General features: G+C 37.0%; 1 protein-coding gene across 1 annotated transcript in view; it reads left to right on the top strand.

Annotated features, from left to right (window-relative positions):
- The window catches only part of FREM1 (FRAS1 related extracellular matrix 1), a 379,269-nt gene that overhangs the window by 350,469 nt on the left and 11,036 nt on the right, over positions 1-17,764 (top strand). The window contains 1 exon segment of the mRNA XM_053702577.1: positions 17,533-17,661. Coding sequence (XP_053558552.1) covers positions 17,533-17,661 — 129 coding nt within the window.

Genomic DNA, 17,764 nt, shown 5'->3' with positions numbered 1-17,764 from the left:
TACAATAAACTAGAAATAGCCCTTAAAAGGGCCTTTTGCAGGGCATTGCCCCAAAGAAATCAGCTCATTTACCTGTAAATAAAAATTGCAAACACCCCCCAACAGTAAAACCCACCACCCACACAACCATCCACCCCCAAATAAAAACCTAATCTAAAAAACCCTGAAAAGGGCATTTGTATGGGCATTGCCCTTAAAAGGGCATTTAGCTCTATTGCACCCAAACCCTAATCTAAAAATAAAACCCACCCAATAAACCCTTAAAAAATCCTAACACTAACCCCTGAAGATAGACTTACAGTTTTGAAGATCCGACATTCATCCTCCAAGAAGCCGGCAGAAGTCCTCATCGAAGTCGGGAGAAGTCTTCATCCAAGCGGCTGAAGTCTTCATCCAAGCCCGCTGAAGTCTTCACCCAGATGGCATCTTCTATCTTCATCCATCCGGCGAGGAGCGGGTCCATCTTCAATGCAATCAGCCAATAGGATTGAACTTCAATCCTATTGGCTGATCCAATCAGCCAATAGGATTGAGCTTGCATTCTATTGGCTGATTGGATCAGCCAATAGGATTTTTTCAACCTTAATTCCGATTGGCTGATAGAATTCTATCAGCCATTCGGAATCTAAGGGACGCCATCTTGGATGACGTCACTTAAAGGAACCTTCATTCGTCGGGAGTCATCGGAAGAAGAGGATGCTCCGCGCCGGATGTCTTGAAGATGAACTTGCTCCTCGCCGGATGGATGAAGATAGAAGATGCCGTCTGAGTGAAGACTTCTGCGGGCTTGGATGAAGACTTCGGCCGCTTGGATGAAGACTTCTCCCGGCTTTAATGAGGACTTCTGCCGGCTTCTTGGAGGATGGATGTCGGATCTTCAAATCTGTAAGTCGATCTTCAGGGGTTAGTGTTAGGATTTTTTAAGGGTTTATTGGGTGGGTTTTATTTTTAGATTAGGGTTTGGATGCAATAGAGCTAAATGCCCTTTTAAGGGCAATGCCCATACAAATGCCCTTTTCAGGACAATGGGGAGCTTAGGTTTTTTTAGATTAGGTTTTTATTTGGGGGGGGTTGGTTGTGTGGGTGGTGGGTTTTACTGTTGGGGGGTTGTTTGCATTTTTTATTTACAGGTAAAAGAGCTGATTTCTTTGGGACAATGCCCCGCAAAAGGCCCTTTTAAGGGCTATTTGTAGTTTATTGTAGGTAATGTTTTTTATTTTGGGGGGGCTTTTTTATTTTCATAGTGCCCTTAGATTATGTGTAATTAGTTTAAATCTTTGATAATTTGTTTTTTATTTTTTGTAACTTAGTGTTTATTTTTTTGTGTAACTTAGTGTTTGTTATTTTTTGTAACTTAGTAATTTTTTAGTGTAGATTTAAATTAGGTTTCTAAATATATAATATAGTTAATTTAATTTGTAGTTTAATGTAATTTTAGTATAACAGTTAGTGTAGATTAATTATTAATTTAATATAGTTTAATGTAATTTTAGTATAACAGTTAGGGTAGGTTAATTATTCGTTTAATGTAACTTTAGTATAATAGTTAGGGTAGGTTAATTAGTAAAAAAAGAAAAATAAATTAGTAGTGTGGAAAGCCAATCAACAAAATTAATGTTCTTAGTAGTCCCAGGTAAGTTAATTAAGGTATGTGGGCAAAAAAAACACACTGGACGTAAAAAATCTCTCTGAGCCTGTTTAAGATGTATTCAAATAAAACAGGCTATTAGAAAAAATAGTGTGTATGAAGACCAGTCCTTGTTTAACACACTAAATGGTAGTCCATAGGTATAGGATTAATACCATAAGCAGGAGGTCTCTGCAGCCCAAAAACTCAATAAATAATAAATAACCTAGGTGTCACAGTGGCAAGAAAAAGGAAATTGCATTTCTCGGTGGTATCCTCAATGGTTAATATCCGTACAGGATGAGTGAGAAAAAAGTGCTTGATGTGCTTAAAGTGCTTAAAGGGCCGTGATAGTCATAAGCGCTGAGAATCAAAAAGCCTTGTAGTGTAGAACAAACAAAGAATAAGTACAGTTTGAGGCACTTATCTAAATATGGCCGGAGTATTAGACTCACTTTATGCTCGGCAATGTCTCAGCTTCCTTGTCAGCATGGAGCTTCCTATTCCTCCTCGGCTGTATTGTGGCTCCGTAGATCCGTATCACGTGATCTCCAAACAGTCAATCACAGATGAGATCTCGTTTCTCCTATGCACTGTGATGCGGCAAACCACGTGACGGTGTACCGACCTATCCGTGGGGATCCTGTATCGGCTTACACTGCAGGGCTGTAGCATCCGTTGTATGGTCCCCGCATTCGGCAAGGAAGGCAACCAGGTGCCGCCGGATCAACAGCCGCAGCTCCCCCAGCAGAGGAAAAAACAGGAATCCTCCAGAGATCCCCAATGGAATAGAATGCAGGTCCTCGAAGTAGACTCACTGTGAGTAGAAATGGCAGTAATATAACTTAAGGATATATATGAGAAGCCCAATGCACAGGCTAATCAGCAGCTTCGCAGTAAAGGAGTGGATACCCCAAAGTCCACTGTAAAAATGTAATAAATAGAAAGAGAAGTCCAACGAAGCCAGATGGAAATAATAAAATGTAGTTCACTTTATTTCATTAAAAAGTAGGGGATAATACAAAACCATGTGGTTAGGTAGTTAGCATGGTATATTCTGACCGGTTTCGGTCATGTTGACCGTAATCATAGAATAGCACCTGTAAGGAGGTGCTCCCTTTTATGCTAAACACACAATGATTTGATTGGATAAAAACAAATACCAACACTTAACCCTTTAGAAACTTACTCTAATTAACATATACATACTATACATGATATTTACATTTCAATCACATAATACTGATGATAGACAATTAGAAAATGCCCAGTGATATGTTTGCAATAAGAAATTGGAGAAAAATTATTATTATTATTATACAAAATGAATCAGGACATACAGAAATAAATCTATATGAATATGCTAAAAAAGCAAATACCAAAAGATAACATTCCCATATACAGATAAGAATATACATCTATATATATGTGCTGGCAAATGCAAATATGCAAAAGGTGATTTCAGAAGAGAACATGTATATGTGTTTATGGATGTCACTAAAAAATGGTGCAACAAGCATAGATTTTTAGGTACCCATTGTATGTATAGAAAAAACATCCTAACAGATTAAGCATCCTGAAAAGAATAATAATGATCATTACACATGGAAAAAGTATATCTAATATTTATCTATAAATAGGCAAGAGTCTAGTTAGCTAAGTCTACTTTTAAAACACCATCGAAACGTACATTAAGATAAAAGTGTTAAGGAAGCCTATGTAGAAAATCTGAATAATATACTTAAAATGACTGATGTATATAGTAGTCCTAATGTGTAATGTGTTAACTAAGATGTCTCACTTATAAGAAAAATATCAAGTTTGAGGAGTCTTTTAAAATAATATTTATATTTATATTAATTACCACAAATATTATGATAGTTTTAATAATTTAATTAAAGTGAGATTTAGATGAAATTAATCACTTCTGCCAGAAGTTAATAATGTCATTCTCTGAGTTAAAACCCAATGGTACCAGACATCTGGTTTTGAAAATCCAGTATATTTCTTGTTTACAGAGTATAGACAGCTTATCTCCACCCCTAGGCGGTATTTTTATTTGTTCAATAGCCTGCCATTTAAAATGAGTCACATCTTGTTGGTGGCAGTCTATAAAATGAGAGGAGAGTGCTGAACATCTGCGTTTACTTGAAATGTAAGACAGATGTTCTCTGATTCTTTTGCCCACTTCTCTAGTAGTTCGTCCTGTATATTGTTTTCTGCATTGGGTGCACTCAATGATGTAAATAACAAAGGTGCTCTTGCAATTAATGCATCCCTTAGTGTCATACTGTTCACCTGTAACATGTGATCTAAATGTATTTGAGATACTCAAATGATCACATGAAGTACAGGTTTTTCTACCACATTTGTAGGTGCCATTGTGTCTCATCCAGGATGACCCAGAGGTAGAGTCAGTTCTTAACATACTGGGAGCAAGAATGTTGCCCAAGGTAACATTCCTTTTTGGAACGAACATACAGCCTTGTTCAATAATCTGTCTAAGGCCTTTATCTCCCATCAGAATGGGAAGATTTTTCTTTACTATTTTGCATACATCATCATATTGATTCGAATATGATGTGATAAATTTTGGTTTAGACAAATTCTGATTGGATCTATTTTCCTCGGGTCTGCCCCTGCTATTGAGCAGTTGCGATCTATCAGTAGCTTTACTAGAAAAATAGGCTTTATTGATGGTACTTTTTGGATATCCTCTCTTAAACATACGTGTTCTCAGATCTCTGCTTTCAGACTGAAAAGTATTTTGCTGAGAACAGTTTTGTTTAACTCGTAAGAATTGGCCTTTTGCAATGCCTTTGAACACATGCTGTGGGTGGCAGCTGCGTGCATGTAAAAGGCTATTGCCAGAAATGGGTTTGCGGTAAAGAGCAGAGTTCACTTTGCTATGTTTGGCATCACCTGAGAGGGTGACATCCAAAAAGTTAATCTTGGTTTTATGCCATTCATACGTGAATTGCAATCCCACATCATTAGCGTTTAAAATAGTAACAAAATCATCGGCTTTCTGAATATCAGATGACCAAACTAACAGTAAGTCATCTATAAATCTGACGTATTGAACAATATGTTCAGAGGGGGCACCACTACCTCCATAGATGTGGCACCTCTCCCACCAACCCATAAAAAGGTTGGCGTAAGAGGGGGCAAACTTTGCCCCCATAGCTGTGCCACATCTCTGGAGGTAGTAGCGGCCCTGGAACATAAAGAAATTATGTTCCAGTAGAAATTGGACGATTCTCACAATCAATTTCTTGGACACAGATGACAAATCAGTAAAGAGGTCAAGAAAAAATTCAATTGCATGCAGGCCATGGACATGTGGAATCGAGGAGTACAGGGACACCACGTCAATGGTGAGCCAACTGTACTCCTCCCTCCATGTCAAAGGCTCCATGATCTGTAGGACATGTGAGGTGTCTCTAACATAGCTGGGTAGTAGATGAACTAGTGGCTGTAGGTAATCATCAACCCACTTAGATAAAGGCTCCAATAAGGAACCTATACCAGCCACTATAGGTCTTCCCTTAATGTTAATAAGGCTTTTGTGTACCTTTGGGAGGTGGTGGAAGATGGGTGTCACTGGATCTGAAACTAAGCAAAGCCTAGCTGTGTCCTGATCCATGAGACCCTCCTCCACCACCTCATCCAAAAGGTAAGACAATTCACGTGCAAATGCTGCAGTCGGATTAGAGGAAAGAACTGAGTAGGTATTTACATCACCCAGTTGTCTTAAGGCTTCTTGATTATAGTCCACTGTGTCCATGACCACAACACTCCCTCCTTTATCCGACTGTCTGATCACTATTTTATCATTCTTTTGTAAATTTAGAAGGGCTTCTCTCTGTTTAAACGAGAGGTTTGATGGACAAGAGTCCAGTGAATTTGAAAGATCAGTAAGATCTTCAACAACTCTTTCATGAAATAATTCAAGTATTTTGCCCCTGGCTTGTGTCGGATAAAATTGTGACTTATCTTTTAGCTTAGGTTTAATTTTTGAGATCTGGGATTGTTCAGTATCCAAGTTCTCACTGTCTAGGTCTTCAAGTGTGACTATAGCACATGAGTCAACAAATGAAACATTTTTAGCAACACTGGAGACCAGAGCTGGATTATCTCGATCTTCAGTTATTGATTGATCAGAATTTTGAAAAAACTTTCTAAGCGTTAGATTTCTAATAAGCTTGTTAAGATCAAGGATAGTTTGAAACAAGTTAAATTTCCTAGAGGGTACAAAACCCAAACCCATATTAAGTAAACTAGTTTCTTCTTCAGTTAGATTATGTGAGGAAATATTAATTACCATGTTTACTGATATTTCCTTGGTTTGGTTCTTTTCCCCCTCAGGGTATACCTCATCTGCTGTGTATTTGTCTGTATGTTTGTCTCCTCTGTAAGTCCTCCTCCCCCCTGGAATTGTTTTGGGACCTCCTGAAAAACCTGTGTATTTGTATTAGCCTTAACTGATGGTAAATGAATTACTGCAGGACCATTGGTTTTAGGTCTGGCTCCCTGACTGGTGTGTCCCTTGAGGATGCCCTTTTGTGTATTGGTACTCCCTGTTTGTTTAGGTATAGTAACAATTGTATCTGTTTCAGAGTTAGAATCATCTCCCCCTGAGGTACCTTCAAAACTAGATGCGAATCTATCCTCATCGGTCATATCATTATCAGAATCTGAAAAAGTGACCCTTTTTAGATTACTAGCTGAGTCTAGACCCGCATCTTGGTTTGACTGTTGTCTACGTCTATGGTACCTCCTTTTGTTCTTTTTTTTTTTACTTTTATTAGGCTTATTGCTATACTGTAATTGCTCACTATCGTCTTGGTTATACCAAGCCTTACTGCGTTGTTTGCGTCTCCAGACATAAACAATATCCAGTGAGTAATCCTTTTGATCTCTTAGAAACTTGGTGTGTTTTGTTTGTATCACCAGTTTCTTGGATTCCTCCATGGTTTGTTTAAAAATCTGTTCAAACTTTGCATAAATTTCACAACTGCTAAACTTAGACATTTCTGCTTCAATATTTATAATCTTTTGTTTAACCTCACACAGTAAAGTTTCTTTGTATTCGATAAGAAGTGCAATAAGCTTTAGTGAGCAATCAGTCAGGGCTTGGTTCCACCTATCAATAAATGTTTGATCTTTAATATCATAGGTGGGAAATTTATTAAGTCTCAATCCCCTAGGGATCATCTTCAAAGCTAAATACTTAGTCAATATCCATTTGTCCCATTTTAATCTTTGTTCTTTCTGTTTTAAGTATTCATAGTCCTGATATAAATCTCCAAGCTTAACATTAGGTGCATCATAATTAAATACATCCTCCAAATCGAGGCTGTCTAGATTGTCTTCATCTATGTCTTTAAATGAGTAAGTGCTATCATGGTTAGCTAGATCCTCCATACTTAATGGAATCTAGGTAGCAATAATAAATAGTACAAAAATAATTCTAAAAAGCTACCTAGGTAACAACGTAGTAAGCATGCAATTAATGGGCATTTAAATATTCAACATATAATCCAATAGATAGACAATTCATTAGTTAGTTAAATATACACACTACTAGGTGGGGAAAAGTGGGTAAAAAAAGAAAAATAAATTAGTAGTGTGGAAAGCCAATCAACAAAATTAATGTTCTTAGTAGTCCCAGGTAAGTTAATTAAGGTATGTGGGCAAAAAAAACACACTGGACGTAAAAAGTCTCTCTGAGCCTGTTTAAGATGTATTCAAATAAAACAGGCTGTTAGAAAAAATAGTGTGTATGAAGACCAGTCCTTGTTTAACACACTAAATGGTAGTCCATAGGTATAGGATTAATACCATAAGCAGGAGGTCTCTGCAGCCCAAAAACTCAATAAATAATAAATAACCTAGGTGTCACAGTGGCAAGAAAAAGGAAATTGCATTTCTCGGTGGTATCCTCAATGGTTAATATCCGTACAGGATGAGTGAGAAAAAAGTGCTTGATGTGCTTAAAGTGCTTAAAGGGCCGTGATAGTCATAAGCGCTGAGAATCAAAAAGCCTTGTAGTGTAGAACAAACAAAGAATAAGTACAGTTTGAGGCACTTATCTAAATATGGCCGGAGTATTAGACTCACTTTATGCTCGGCAATGTCTCAGCTTCCTTGTCAGCATGGAGCTTCCTATTCCTCCTCGGCTGTATTGTGGCTCCGTAGATCCGTATCACGTGATCTCCAAACAGTCAATCACAGATGAGATCTCGTTTCTCCTATGCACTGTGATGCGGCAAACCACGTGACGGTGTACCGACCTATCCGTGGGGATCCTGTATCGGCTTACACTGCAGGGCTGTAGCATCCGTTGTATGGTCCCCGCATTCGGCAAGGAAGGCAACCAGGTGCCGCCGGATCAACAGCCGCAGCTCCCCCAGCAGAGGAAAAAACAGGAATCCTCCAGAGATCCCCAATGGAATAGAATGCAGGTCCTCGAAGTAGACTCACTGTGAGTAGAAATGGCAGTAATATAACTTAAGGATATATATGAGAAGCCCAATGCACAGGCTAATCAGCAGCTTCGCAGTAAAGGAGTGGATACCCCAAAGTCCACTGTAAAAATGTAATAAATAGAAAGAGAAGTCCAACGAAGCCAGATGGAAATAATAAAATGTAGTTCACTTTATTTCATTAAAAAGTAGGGGATAATACAAAACCATGTGGTTAGGTAGTTAGCATGGTATATTCTGACCGGTTTCGGTCATGTTGACCGTAATCATAGAATAGCACCTGTAAGGAGGTGCTCCCTTTTATGCTAAACACACAATGATTTGATTGGATAAAAACAAATACCAACACTTAACCCTTTAGAAACTTACTCTAATTAACATATACATACTATACATGATATTTACATTTCAATCACATAATACTGATGATAGACAATTAGAAAATGCCCAGTGATATGTTTGCAATAAGAAATTGGAGAAAAATTATTATTATTATTATACAAAATGAATCAGGACATACAGAAATAAATCTATATGAATATGCTAAAAAAGCAAATACCAAAAGATAACATTCCCATATACAGATAAGAATATACATCTATATATATGTGCTGGCAAATGCAAATATGCAAAAGGTGATTTCAGAAGAGAACATGTATATGTGTTTATGGATGTCACTAAAAAATGGTGCAACAAGCATAGATTTTTAGGTACCCATTGTATGTATAGAAAAAACATCCTAACAGATTAAGCATCCTGAAAAGAATAATAATGATCATTACACATGGAAAAAGTATATCTAATATTTATCTATAAATAGGCAAGAGTCTAGTTAGCTAAGTCTACTTTTAAAACACCATCGAAACGTACATTAAGATAAAAGTGTTAAGGAAGCCTATGTAGAAAATCTGAATAATATACTTAAAATGACTGATGTATATAGTAGTCCTAATGTGTAATGTGTTAACTAAGATGTCTCACTTATAAGAAAAATATCAAGTTTGAGGAGTCTTTTAAAATAATATTTATATTTATATTAATTACCACAAATATTATGATAGTTTTAATAATTTAATTAAAGTGAGATTTAGATGAAATTAATCACTTCTGCCAGAAGTTAATAATGTCATTCTCTGAGTTAAAACCCAATGGTACCAGACATCTGGTTTTGAAAATCCAGTATATTTCTTGTTTACAGAGTATAGACAGCTTATCTCCACCCCTAGGCGGTATTTTTATTTGTTCAATAGCCTGCCATTTAAAATGAGTCACATCTTGTTGGTGGCAGTCTATAAAATGAGAGGAGAGTGCTGAACATCTGCGTTTACTTGAAATGTAAGACAGATGTTCTCTGATTCTTTTGCCCACTTCTCTAGTAGTTCGTCCTGTATATTGTTTTCTGCATTGGGTGCACTCAATGATGTAAATAACAAAGGTGCTCTTGCAATTAATGCATCCCTTAGTGTCATACTGTTCACCTGTAACATGTGATCTAAATGTATTTGAGATACTCAAATGATCACATGAAGTACAGGTTTTTCTACCACATTTGTAGGTGCCATTGTGTCTCATCCAGGATGACCCAGAGGTAGAGTCAGTTCTTAACATACTGGGAGCAAGAATGTTGCCCAAGGTAACATTCCTTTTTGGAACGAACATACAGCCTTGTTCAATAATCTGTCTAAGGCCTTTATCTCCCATCAGAATGGGAAGATTTTTCTTTACTATTTTGCATACATCATCATATTGATTCGAATATGATGTGATAAATTTTGGTTTAGACAAATTCTGATTGGATCTATTTTCCTCGGGTCTGCCCCTGCTATTGAGCAGTTGCGATCTATCAGTAGCTTTACTAGAAAAATAGGCTTTATTGATGGTACTTTTTGGATATCCTCTCTTAAACATACGTGTTCTCAGATCTCTGCTTTCAGACTGAAAAGTATTTTGCTGAGAACAGTTTTGTTTAACTCGTAAGAATTGGCCTTTTGCAATGCCTTTGAACACATGCTGTGGGTGGCAGCTGCGTGCATGTAAAAGGCTATTGCCAGAAATGGGTTTGCGGTAAAGAGCAGAGTTCACTTTGCTATGTTTGGCATCACCTGAGAGGGTGACATCCAAAAAGTTAATCTTGGTTTTATGCCATTCATACGTGAATTGCAATCCCACATCATTAGCGTTTAAAATAGTAACAAAATCATCGGCTTTCTGAATATCAGATGACCAAACTAACAGTAAGTCATCTATAAATCTGACGTATTGAACAATATGTTCAGAGGGGGCACCACTACCTCCATAGATGTGGCACCTCTCCCACCAACCCATAAAAAGGTTGGCGTAAGAGGGGGCAAACTTTGCCCCCATAGCTGTGCCACATCTCTGGAGGTAGTAGCGGCCCTGGAACATAAAGAAATTATGTTCCAGTAGAAATTGGACGATTCTCACAATCAATTTCTTGGACACAGATGACAAATCAGTAAAGAGGTCAAGAAAAAATTCAATTGCATGCAGGCCATGGACATGTGGAATCGAGGAGTACAGGGACACCACGTCAATGGTGAGCCAACTGTACTCCTCCCTCCATGTCAAAGGCTCCATGATCTGTAGGACATGTGAGGTGTCTCTAACATAGCTGGGTAGTAGATGAACTAGTGGCTGTAGGTAATCATCAACCCACTTAGATAAAGGCTCCAATAAGGAACCTATACCAGCCACTATAGGTCTTCCCTTAATGTTAATAAGGCTTTTGTGTACCTTTGGGAGGTGGTGGAAGATGGGTGTCACTGGATCTGAAACTAAGCAAAGCCTAGCTGTGTCCTGATCCATGAGACCCTCCTCCACCACCTCATCCAAAAGGTAAGACAATTCACGTGCAAATGCTGCAGTCGGATTAGAGGAAAGAACTGAGTAGGTATTTACATCACCCAGTTGTCTTAAGGCTTCTTGATTATAGTCCACTGTGTCCATGACCACAACACTCCCTCCTTTATCCGACTGTCTGATCACTATTTTATCATTCTTTTGTAAATTTAGAAGGGCTTCTCTCTGTTTAAACGAGAGGTTTGATGGACAAGAGTCCAGTGAATTTGAAAGATCAGTAAGATCTTCAACAACTCTTTCATGAAATAATTCAAGTATTTTGCCCCTGGCTTGTGTCGGATAAAATTGTGACTTATCTTTTAGCTTAGGTTTAATTTTTGAGATCTGGGATTGTTCAGTATCCAAGTTCTCACTGTCTAGGTCTTCAAGTGTGACTATAGCACATGAGTCAACAAATGAAACATTTTTAGCAACACTGGAGACCAGAGCTGGATTATCTCGATCTTCAGTTATTGATTGATCAGAATTTTGAAAAAACTTTCTAAGCGTTAGATTTCTAATAAGCTTGTTAAGATCAAGGATAGTTTGAAACAAGTTAAATTTCCTAGAGGGTACAAAACCCAAACCCATATTAAGTAAACTAGTTTCTTCTTCAGTTAGATTATGTGAGGAAATATTAATTACCATGTTTACTGATATTTCCTTGGTTTGGTTCTTTTCCCCCTCAGGGTATACCTCATCTGCTGTGTATTTGTCTGTATGTTTGTCTCCTCTGTAAGTCCTCCTCCCCCCTGGAATTGTTTTGGGACCTCCTGAAAAACCTGTGTATTTGTATTAGCCTTAACTGATGGTAAATGAATTACTGCAGGACCATTGGTTTTAGGTCTGGCTCCCTGACTGGTGTGTCCCTTGAGGATGCCCTTTTGTGTATTGGTACTCCCTGTTTGTTTAGGTATAGTAACAATTGTATCTGTTTCAGAGTTAGAATCATCTCCCCCTGAGGTACCTTCAAAACTAGATGCGAATCTATCCTCATCGGTCATATCATTATCAGAATCTGAAAAAGTGACCCTTTTTAGATTACTAGCTGAGTCTAGACCCGCATCTTGGTTTGACTGTTGTCTACGTCTATGGTACCTCCTTTTGTTCTTTTTTTTGTTACTTTTATTAGGCTTATTGCTATACTGTAATTGCTCACTATCGTCTTGGTTATACCAAGCCTTACTGCGTTGTTTGCGTCTCCAGACATAAACAATATCCAGTGAGTAATCCTTTTGATCTCTTAGAAACTTGGTGTGTTTTGTTTGTATCACCAGTTTCTTGGATTCCTCCATGGTTTGTTTAAAAATCTGTTCAAACTTTGCATAAATTTCACAACTGCTAAACTTAGACATTTCTGCTTCAATATTTATAATCTTTTGTTTAACCTCACACAGTAAAGTTTCTTTGTATTCGATAAGAAGTGCAATAAGCTTTAGTGAGCAATCAGTCAGGGCTTGGTTCCACCTATCAATAAATGTTTGATCTTTAATATCATAGGTGGGAAATTTATTAAGTCTCAATCCCCTAGGGATCATCTTCAAAGCTAAATACTTAGTCAATATCCATTTGTCCCATTTTAATCTTTGTTCTTTCTGTTTTAAGTATTCATAGTCCTGATATAAATCTCCAAGCTTAACATTAGGTGCATCATAATTAAATACATCCTCCAAATCGAGGCTGTCTAGATTGTCTTCATCTATGTCTTTAAATGAGTAAGTGCTATCATGGTTAGCTAGATCCTCCATACTTAATGGAATCTAGGTAGCAATAATAAATAGTACAAAAATAATTCTAAAAAGCTACCTAGGTAACAACGTAGTAAGCATGCAATTAATGGGCATTTAAATATTCAACATATAATCCAATAGATAGACAATTCATTAGTTAGTTAAATATACACACTACTAGGTGGGGAAAAGTGGGTAAAAAAAGAAAAATAAATTAGTAGTGTGGAAAGCCAATCAACAAAATTAATGTTCTTAGTAGTCCCAGGTAAGTTAATTAAGGTATGTGGGCAAAAAAAACACACTGGACGTAAAAAGTCTCTCTGAGCCTGTTTAAGATGTATTCAAATAAAACAGGCTGTTAGAAAAAATAGTGTGTATGAAGACCAGTCCTTGTTTAACACACTAAATGGTAGTCCATAGGTATAGGATTAATACCATAAGCAGGAGGTCTCTGCAGCCCAAAAACTCAATAAATAATAAATAACCTAGGTGTCACAGTGGCAAGAAAAAGGAAATTGCATTTCTCGGTGGTATCCTCAATGGTTAATATCCGTACAGGATGAGTGAGAAAAAAGTGCTTGATGTGCTTAAAGTGCTTAAAGGGCCGTGATAGTCATAAGCGCTGAGAATCAAAAAGCCTTGTAGTGTAGAACAAACAAAGAATAAGTACAGTTTGAGGCACTTATCTAAATATGGCCGGAGTATTAGACTCACTTTATGCTCGGCAATGTCTCAGCTTCCTTGTCAGCATGGAGCTTCCTATTCCTCCTCGGCTGTATTGTGGCTCCGTAGATCCGTATCACGTGATCTCCAAACAGTCAATCACAGATGAGATCTCGTTTCTCCTATGCACTGTGATGCGGCAAACCACGTGACGGTGTACCGACCTATCCGTGGGGATCCTGTATCGGCTTACACTGCAGGGCTGTAGCATCCGTTGTATGGTCCCCGCATTCGGCAAGGAAGGCAACCAGGTGCCGCCGGATCAACAGCCGCAGCTCCCCCAGCAGAGGAAAAAACAGGAATCCTCCAGAGATCCCCAATGGAATAGAATGCAGGTCCTCGAAGTAGACTCACTGTGAGTAGAAATGGCAGTAATATAACTTAAGGATATATATGAGAAGCCCAATGCACAGGCTAATCAGCAGCTTCGCAGTAAAGGAGTGGATACCCCAAAGTCCACTGTAAAAATGTAATAAATAGAAAGAGAAGTCCAACGAAGCCAGATGGAAATAATAAAATGTAGTTCACTTTATTTCATTAAAAAGTAGGGGATAATACAAAACCATGTGGTTAGGTAGTTAGCATGGTATATTCTGACCGGTTTCGGTCATGTTGACCGTAATCATAGAATAGCACCTGTAAGGAGGTGCTCCCTTTTATGCTAAACACACAATGATTTGATTGGATAAAAACAAATACCAACACTTAACCCTTTAGAAACTTACTCTAATTAACATATACATACTATACATGATATTTACATTTCAATCACATAATACTGATGATAGACAATTAGAAAATGCCCAGTGATATGTTTGCAATAAGAAATTGGAGAAAAATTATTATTATTATTATACAAAATGAATCAGGACATACAGAAATAAATCTATATGAATATGCTAAAAAAGCAAATACCAAAAGATAACATTCCCATATACAGATAAGAATATACATCTATATATATGTGCTGGCAAATGCAAATATGCAAAAGGTGATTTCAGAAGAGAACATGTATATGTGTTTATGGATGTCACTAAAAAATGGTGCAACAAGCATAGATTTTTAGGTACCCATTGTATGTATAGAAAAAACATCCTAACAGATTAAGCATCCTGAAAAGAATAATAATGATCATTACACATGGAAAAAGTATATCTAATATTTATCTATAAATAGGCAAGAGTCTAGTTAGCTAAGTCTACTTTTAAAACACCATCGAAACGTACATTAAGATAAAAGTGTTAAGGAAGCCTATGTAGAAAATCTGAATAATATACTTAAAATGACTGATGTATATAGTAGTCCTAATGTGTAATGTGTTAACTAAGATGTCTCACTTATAAGAAAAATATCAAGTTTGAGGAGTCTTTTAAAATAATATTTATATTTATATTAATTACCACAAATATTATGATAGTTTTAATAATTTAATTAAAGTGAGATTTAGATGAAATTAATCACTTCTGCCAGAAGTTAATAATGTCATTCTCTGAGTTAAAACCCAATGGTACCAGACATCTGGTTTTGAAAATCCAGTATATTTCTTGTTTACAGAGTATAGACAGCTTATCTCCACCCCTAGGCGGTATTTTTATTTGTTCAATAGCCTGCCATTTAAAATGAGTCACATCTTGTTGGTGGCAGTCTATAAAATGAGAGGAGAGTGCTGAACATCTGCGTTTACTTGAAATGTAAGACAGATGTTCTCTGATTCTTTTGCCCACTTCTCTAGTAGTTCGTCCTGTATATTGTTTTCTGCATTGGGTGCACTCAATGATGTAAATAACAAAGGTGCTCTTGCAATTAATGCATCCCTTAGTGTCATACTGTTCACCTGTAACATGTGATCTAAATGTATTTGAGATACTCAAATGATCACATGAAGTACAGGTTTTTCTACCACATTTGTAGGTGCCATTGTGTCTCATCCAGGATGACCCAGAGGTAGAGTCAGTTCTTAACATACTGGGAGCAAGAATGTTGCCCAAGGTAACATTCCTTTTTGGAACGAACATACAGCCTTGTTCAATAATCTGTCTAAGGCCTTTATCTCCCATCAGAATGGGAAGATTTTTCTTTACTATTTTGCATACATCATCATATTGATTCGAATATGATGTGATAAATTTTGGTTTAGACAAATTCTGATTGGATCTATTTTCCTCGGGTCTGCCCCTGCTATTGAGCAGTTGCGATCTATCAGTAGCTTTTTCTATACATACAATGGGTACCTAAAAATCTATGCTTGTTGCACCATTTTTTAGTGACATCCATAAACACATATACATGTTCTCTTCTGAAATCACCTTTTGCATATTTGCATTTGCCAGCACATATATATAGATGTATATTCTTATCTGTATATGGGAATGTTATCTTTTGGTATTTGCTTTTTTAGCATATTCATATAGATTTATTTCTGTATGTCCTGATTCATTTTGTATAATAATAATAATAATTTTTCTCCAATTTCTTATTGCAAACATATCACTGGGCATTTTCTAATTGTCTATCATCAGTATTATGTGATTGAAATGTAAATATCATGTATAGTATGTATATGTTAATTAGAGTAAGTTTCTAAAGGGTTAAGTGTTGGTATTTGTTTTTATCCAATCAAATCATTGTGTGTTTAGCATAAAAGGGAGCACCTCCTTACAGGTGCTATTCTATGATTACGGTCAACATGACCGAAACCGGTCAGAATATACCATGCTAACTACCTAACCACATGGTTTTGTATTATCCCCTACTTTTTAATGAAATAAAGTGAACTACATTTTATTATTTCCATCTGGCTTCGTTGGACTTCTCTTTCTATTTATTAGGTTAATTAGTAGTTTAATATAGTTTAATGTAATTTTAGTATAATAGTTAGGGTAGGTTAATTAATAGTTTAATATAGTTTAATTTAATTCTAAAGTTAAATTTAAATTTATTATAAGATAGGGATGAGTTAATATTTAATATAAAGTTAGCGGGTTGTTAGGTTTAGGGGTTAATAGGTTAATTTAGTTTATGGCGAGGTAGGGGGCTGATGGTTTAGGGGTTAATAACTTTATTTAGTTGCGGTGGGCTCCAGGATCGGCAGGATAGGGGTTAATAAGTTTATAGTGTGGGTGTTTAGTGACAGTATACAAATAAAGCTGTGAAAAGCCAAATAGCAGCGAGATCGATGACTGTTAGTTAACAGCAGTCCGCTGCTCATAGCCCCGTACTTGGTGCACGGCTTTTTGACAGCTTTTTTGGTAAATATGGAGAACGTATTCAGGTCCGCGGCTGCAATGTCAGGCGAGCGTATTGGTGCCGTTGAATGCAAGTAAGTTGCCGGCTTGATAAATAGGCCTCAGAATGTTATTTGCATCATAGAAACAGTACTAGCCAAGAGAGTGTGGGAGACCTTTAACAAATGGAGATCTGTCCCAGTTTGTACACAAACCACAACTACTTATTTGTCCGAAAATAGTTATTTCAAATACCGGTATCAAATTATCAAATCAACGATGGTGCACCTTTTACAAAACACAAGTCACTTAGAGAGTTCTGAAACAGAGCCACCTCTCCTTTTCCAACTCACACCACACATGCAGAATATATCACTTCTACAGATGTACTAGATATAGCACATACCTGATTAGGATCTTACCGATCCAACTTAGTGCCATTCTCTCCAAAAGTTCGTCCTTCTTATGGTGTGGATGCCCTACGAACAGGAGGTGATAAGTACCATTTGTTTTTGGAATTATTTCACTCTCAGAAGCCAGTTCCAAGTTGTGTAGAAAGGTGCATCCATAGGCACATTTAACTTTAAAGCACTTCAGTGACTACGCTTGTTTGTTTGGGCTTCATCTGGCTTCTTCTGACCTACTGATGCTCTTTTATTCACAATTTGGTTCCTGAGAGTCAAATCATTCCTGGAAACTAAGGGCAGATATCACCTCTTTGGTGATAATAATAAAACAATTGTATTGTAGCTGTAAAACTTGTGATTTTATTGTGGTAAACTAAAAAGTAACCAGTATTATTGCACCGTTAGTTTACAGGGTTGGGTTGAAATTATTCGTACTAAAATATTCTAATTGCTTAACACTTTTCATGCTACCAGGAAGAATCCATAGCCCTTCCTAAGAAATGCACACCGGATTTGAAAGGGCTGTTGCATTTTGAAGAGAAGACCCAGAAGCTTTTCCAGTGTGATGGGTTGTCATGGAATCCCTGGACCAGCACAGAGAAGGTGCTGTTCTTATTTATTGGCTTAATCTATGTGTAATGCTATACACTATAGTCACCTATAAGTTCTGATAGGCAAACACACAATTTTATCAAGATACTGCCAA

This window comes from Bombina bombina, chromosome 2 (genome assembly GCF_027579735.1).
Source record: "Bombina bombina isolate aBomBom1 chromosome 2, aBomBom1.pri, whole genome shotgun sequence".
NCBI classification, from domain to species: Eukaryota; Metazoa; Chordata; class Amphibia; order Anura; family Bombinatoridae; genus Bombina; species Bombina bombina.
Note: the sequence above shows the minus strand (reverse complement) of the source record. Positions and strands in the feature narration are given on the sequence as shown.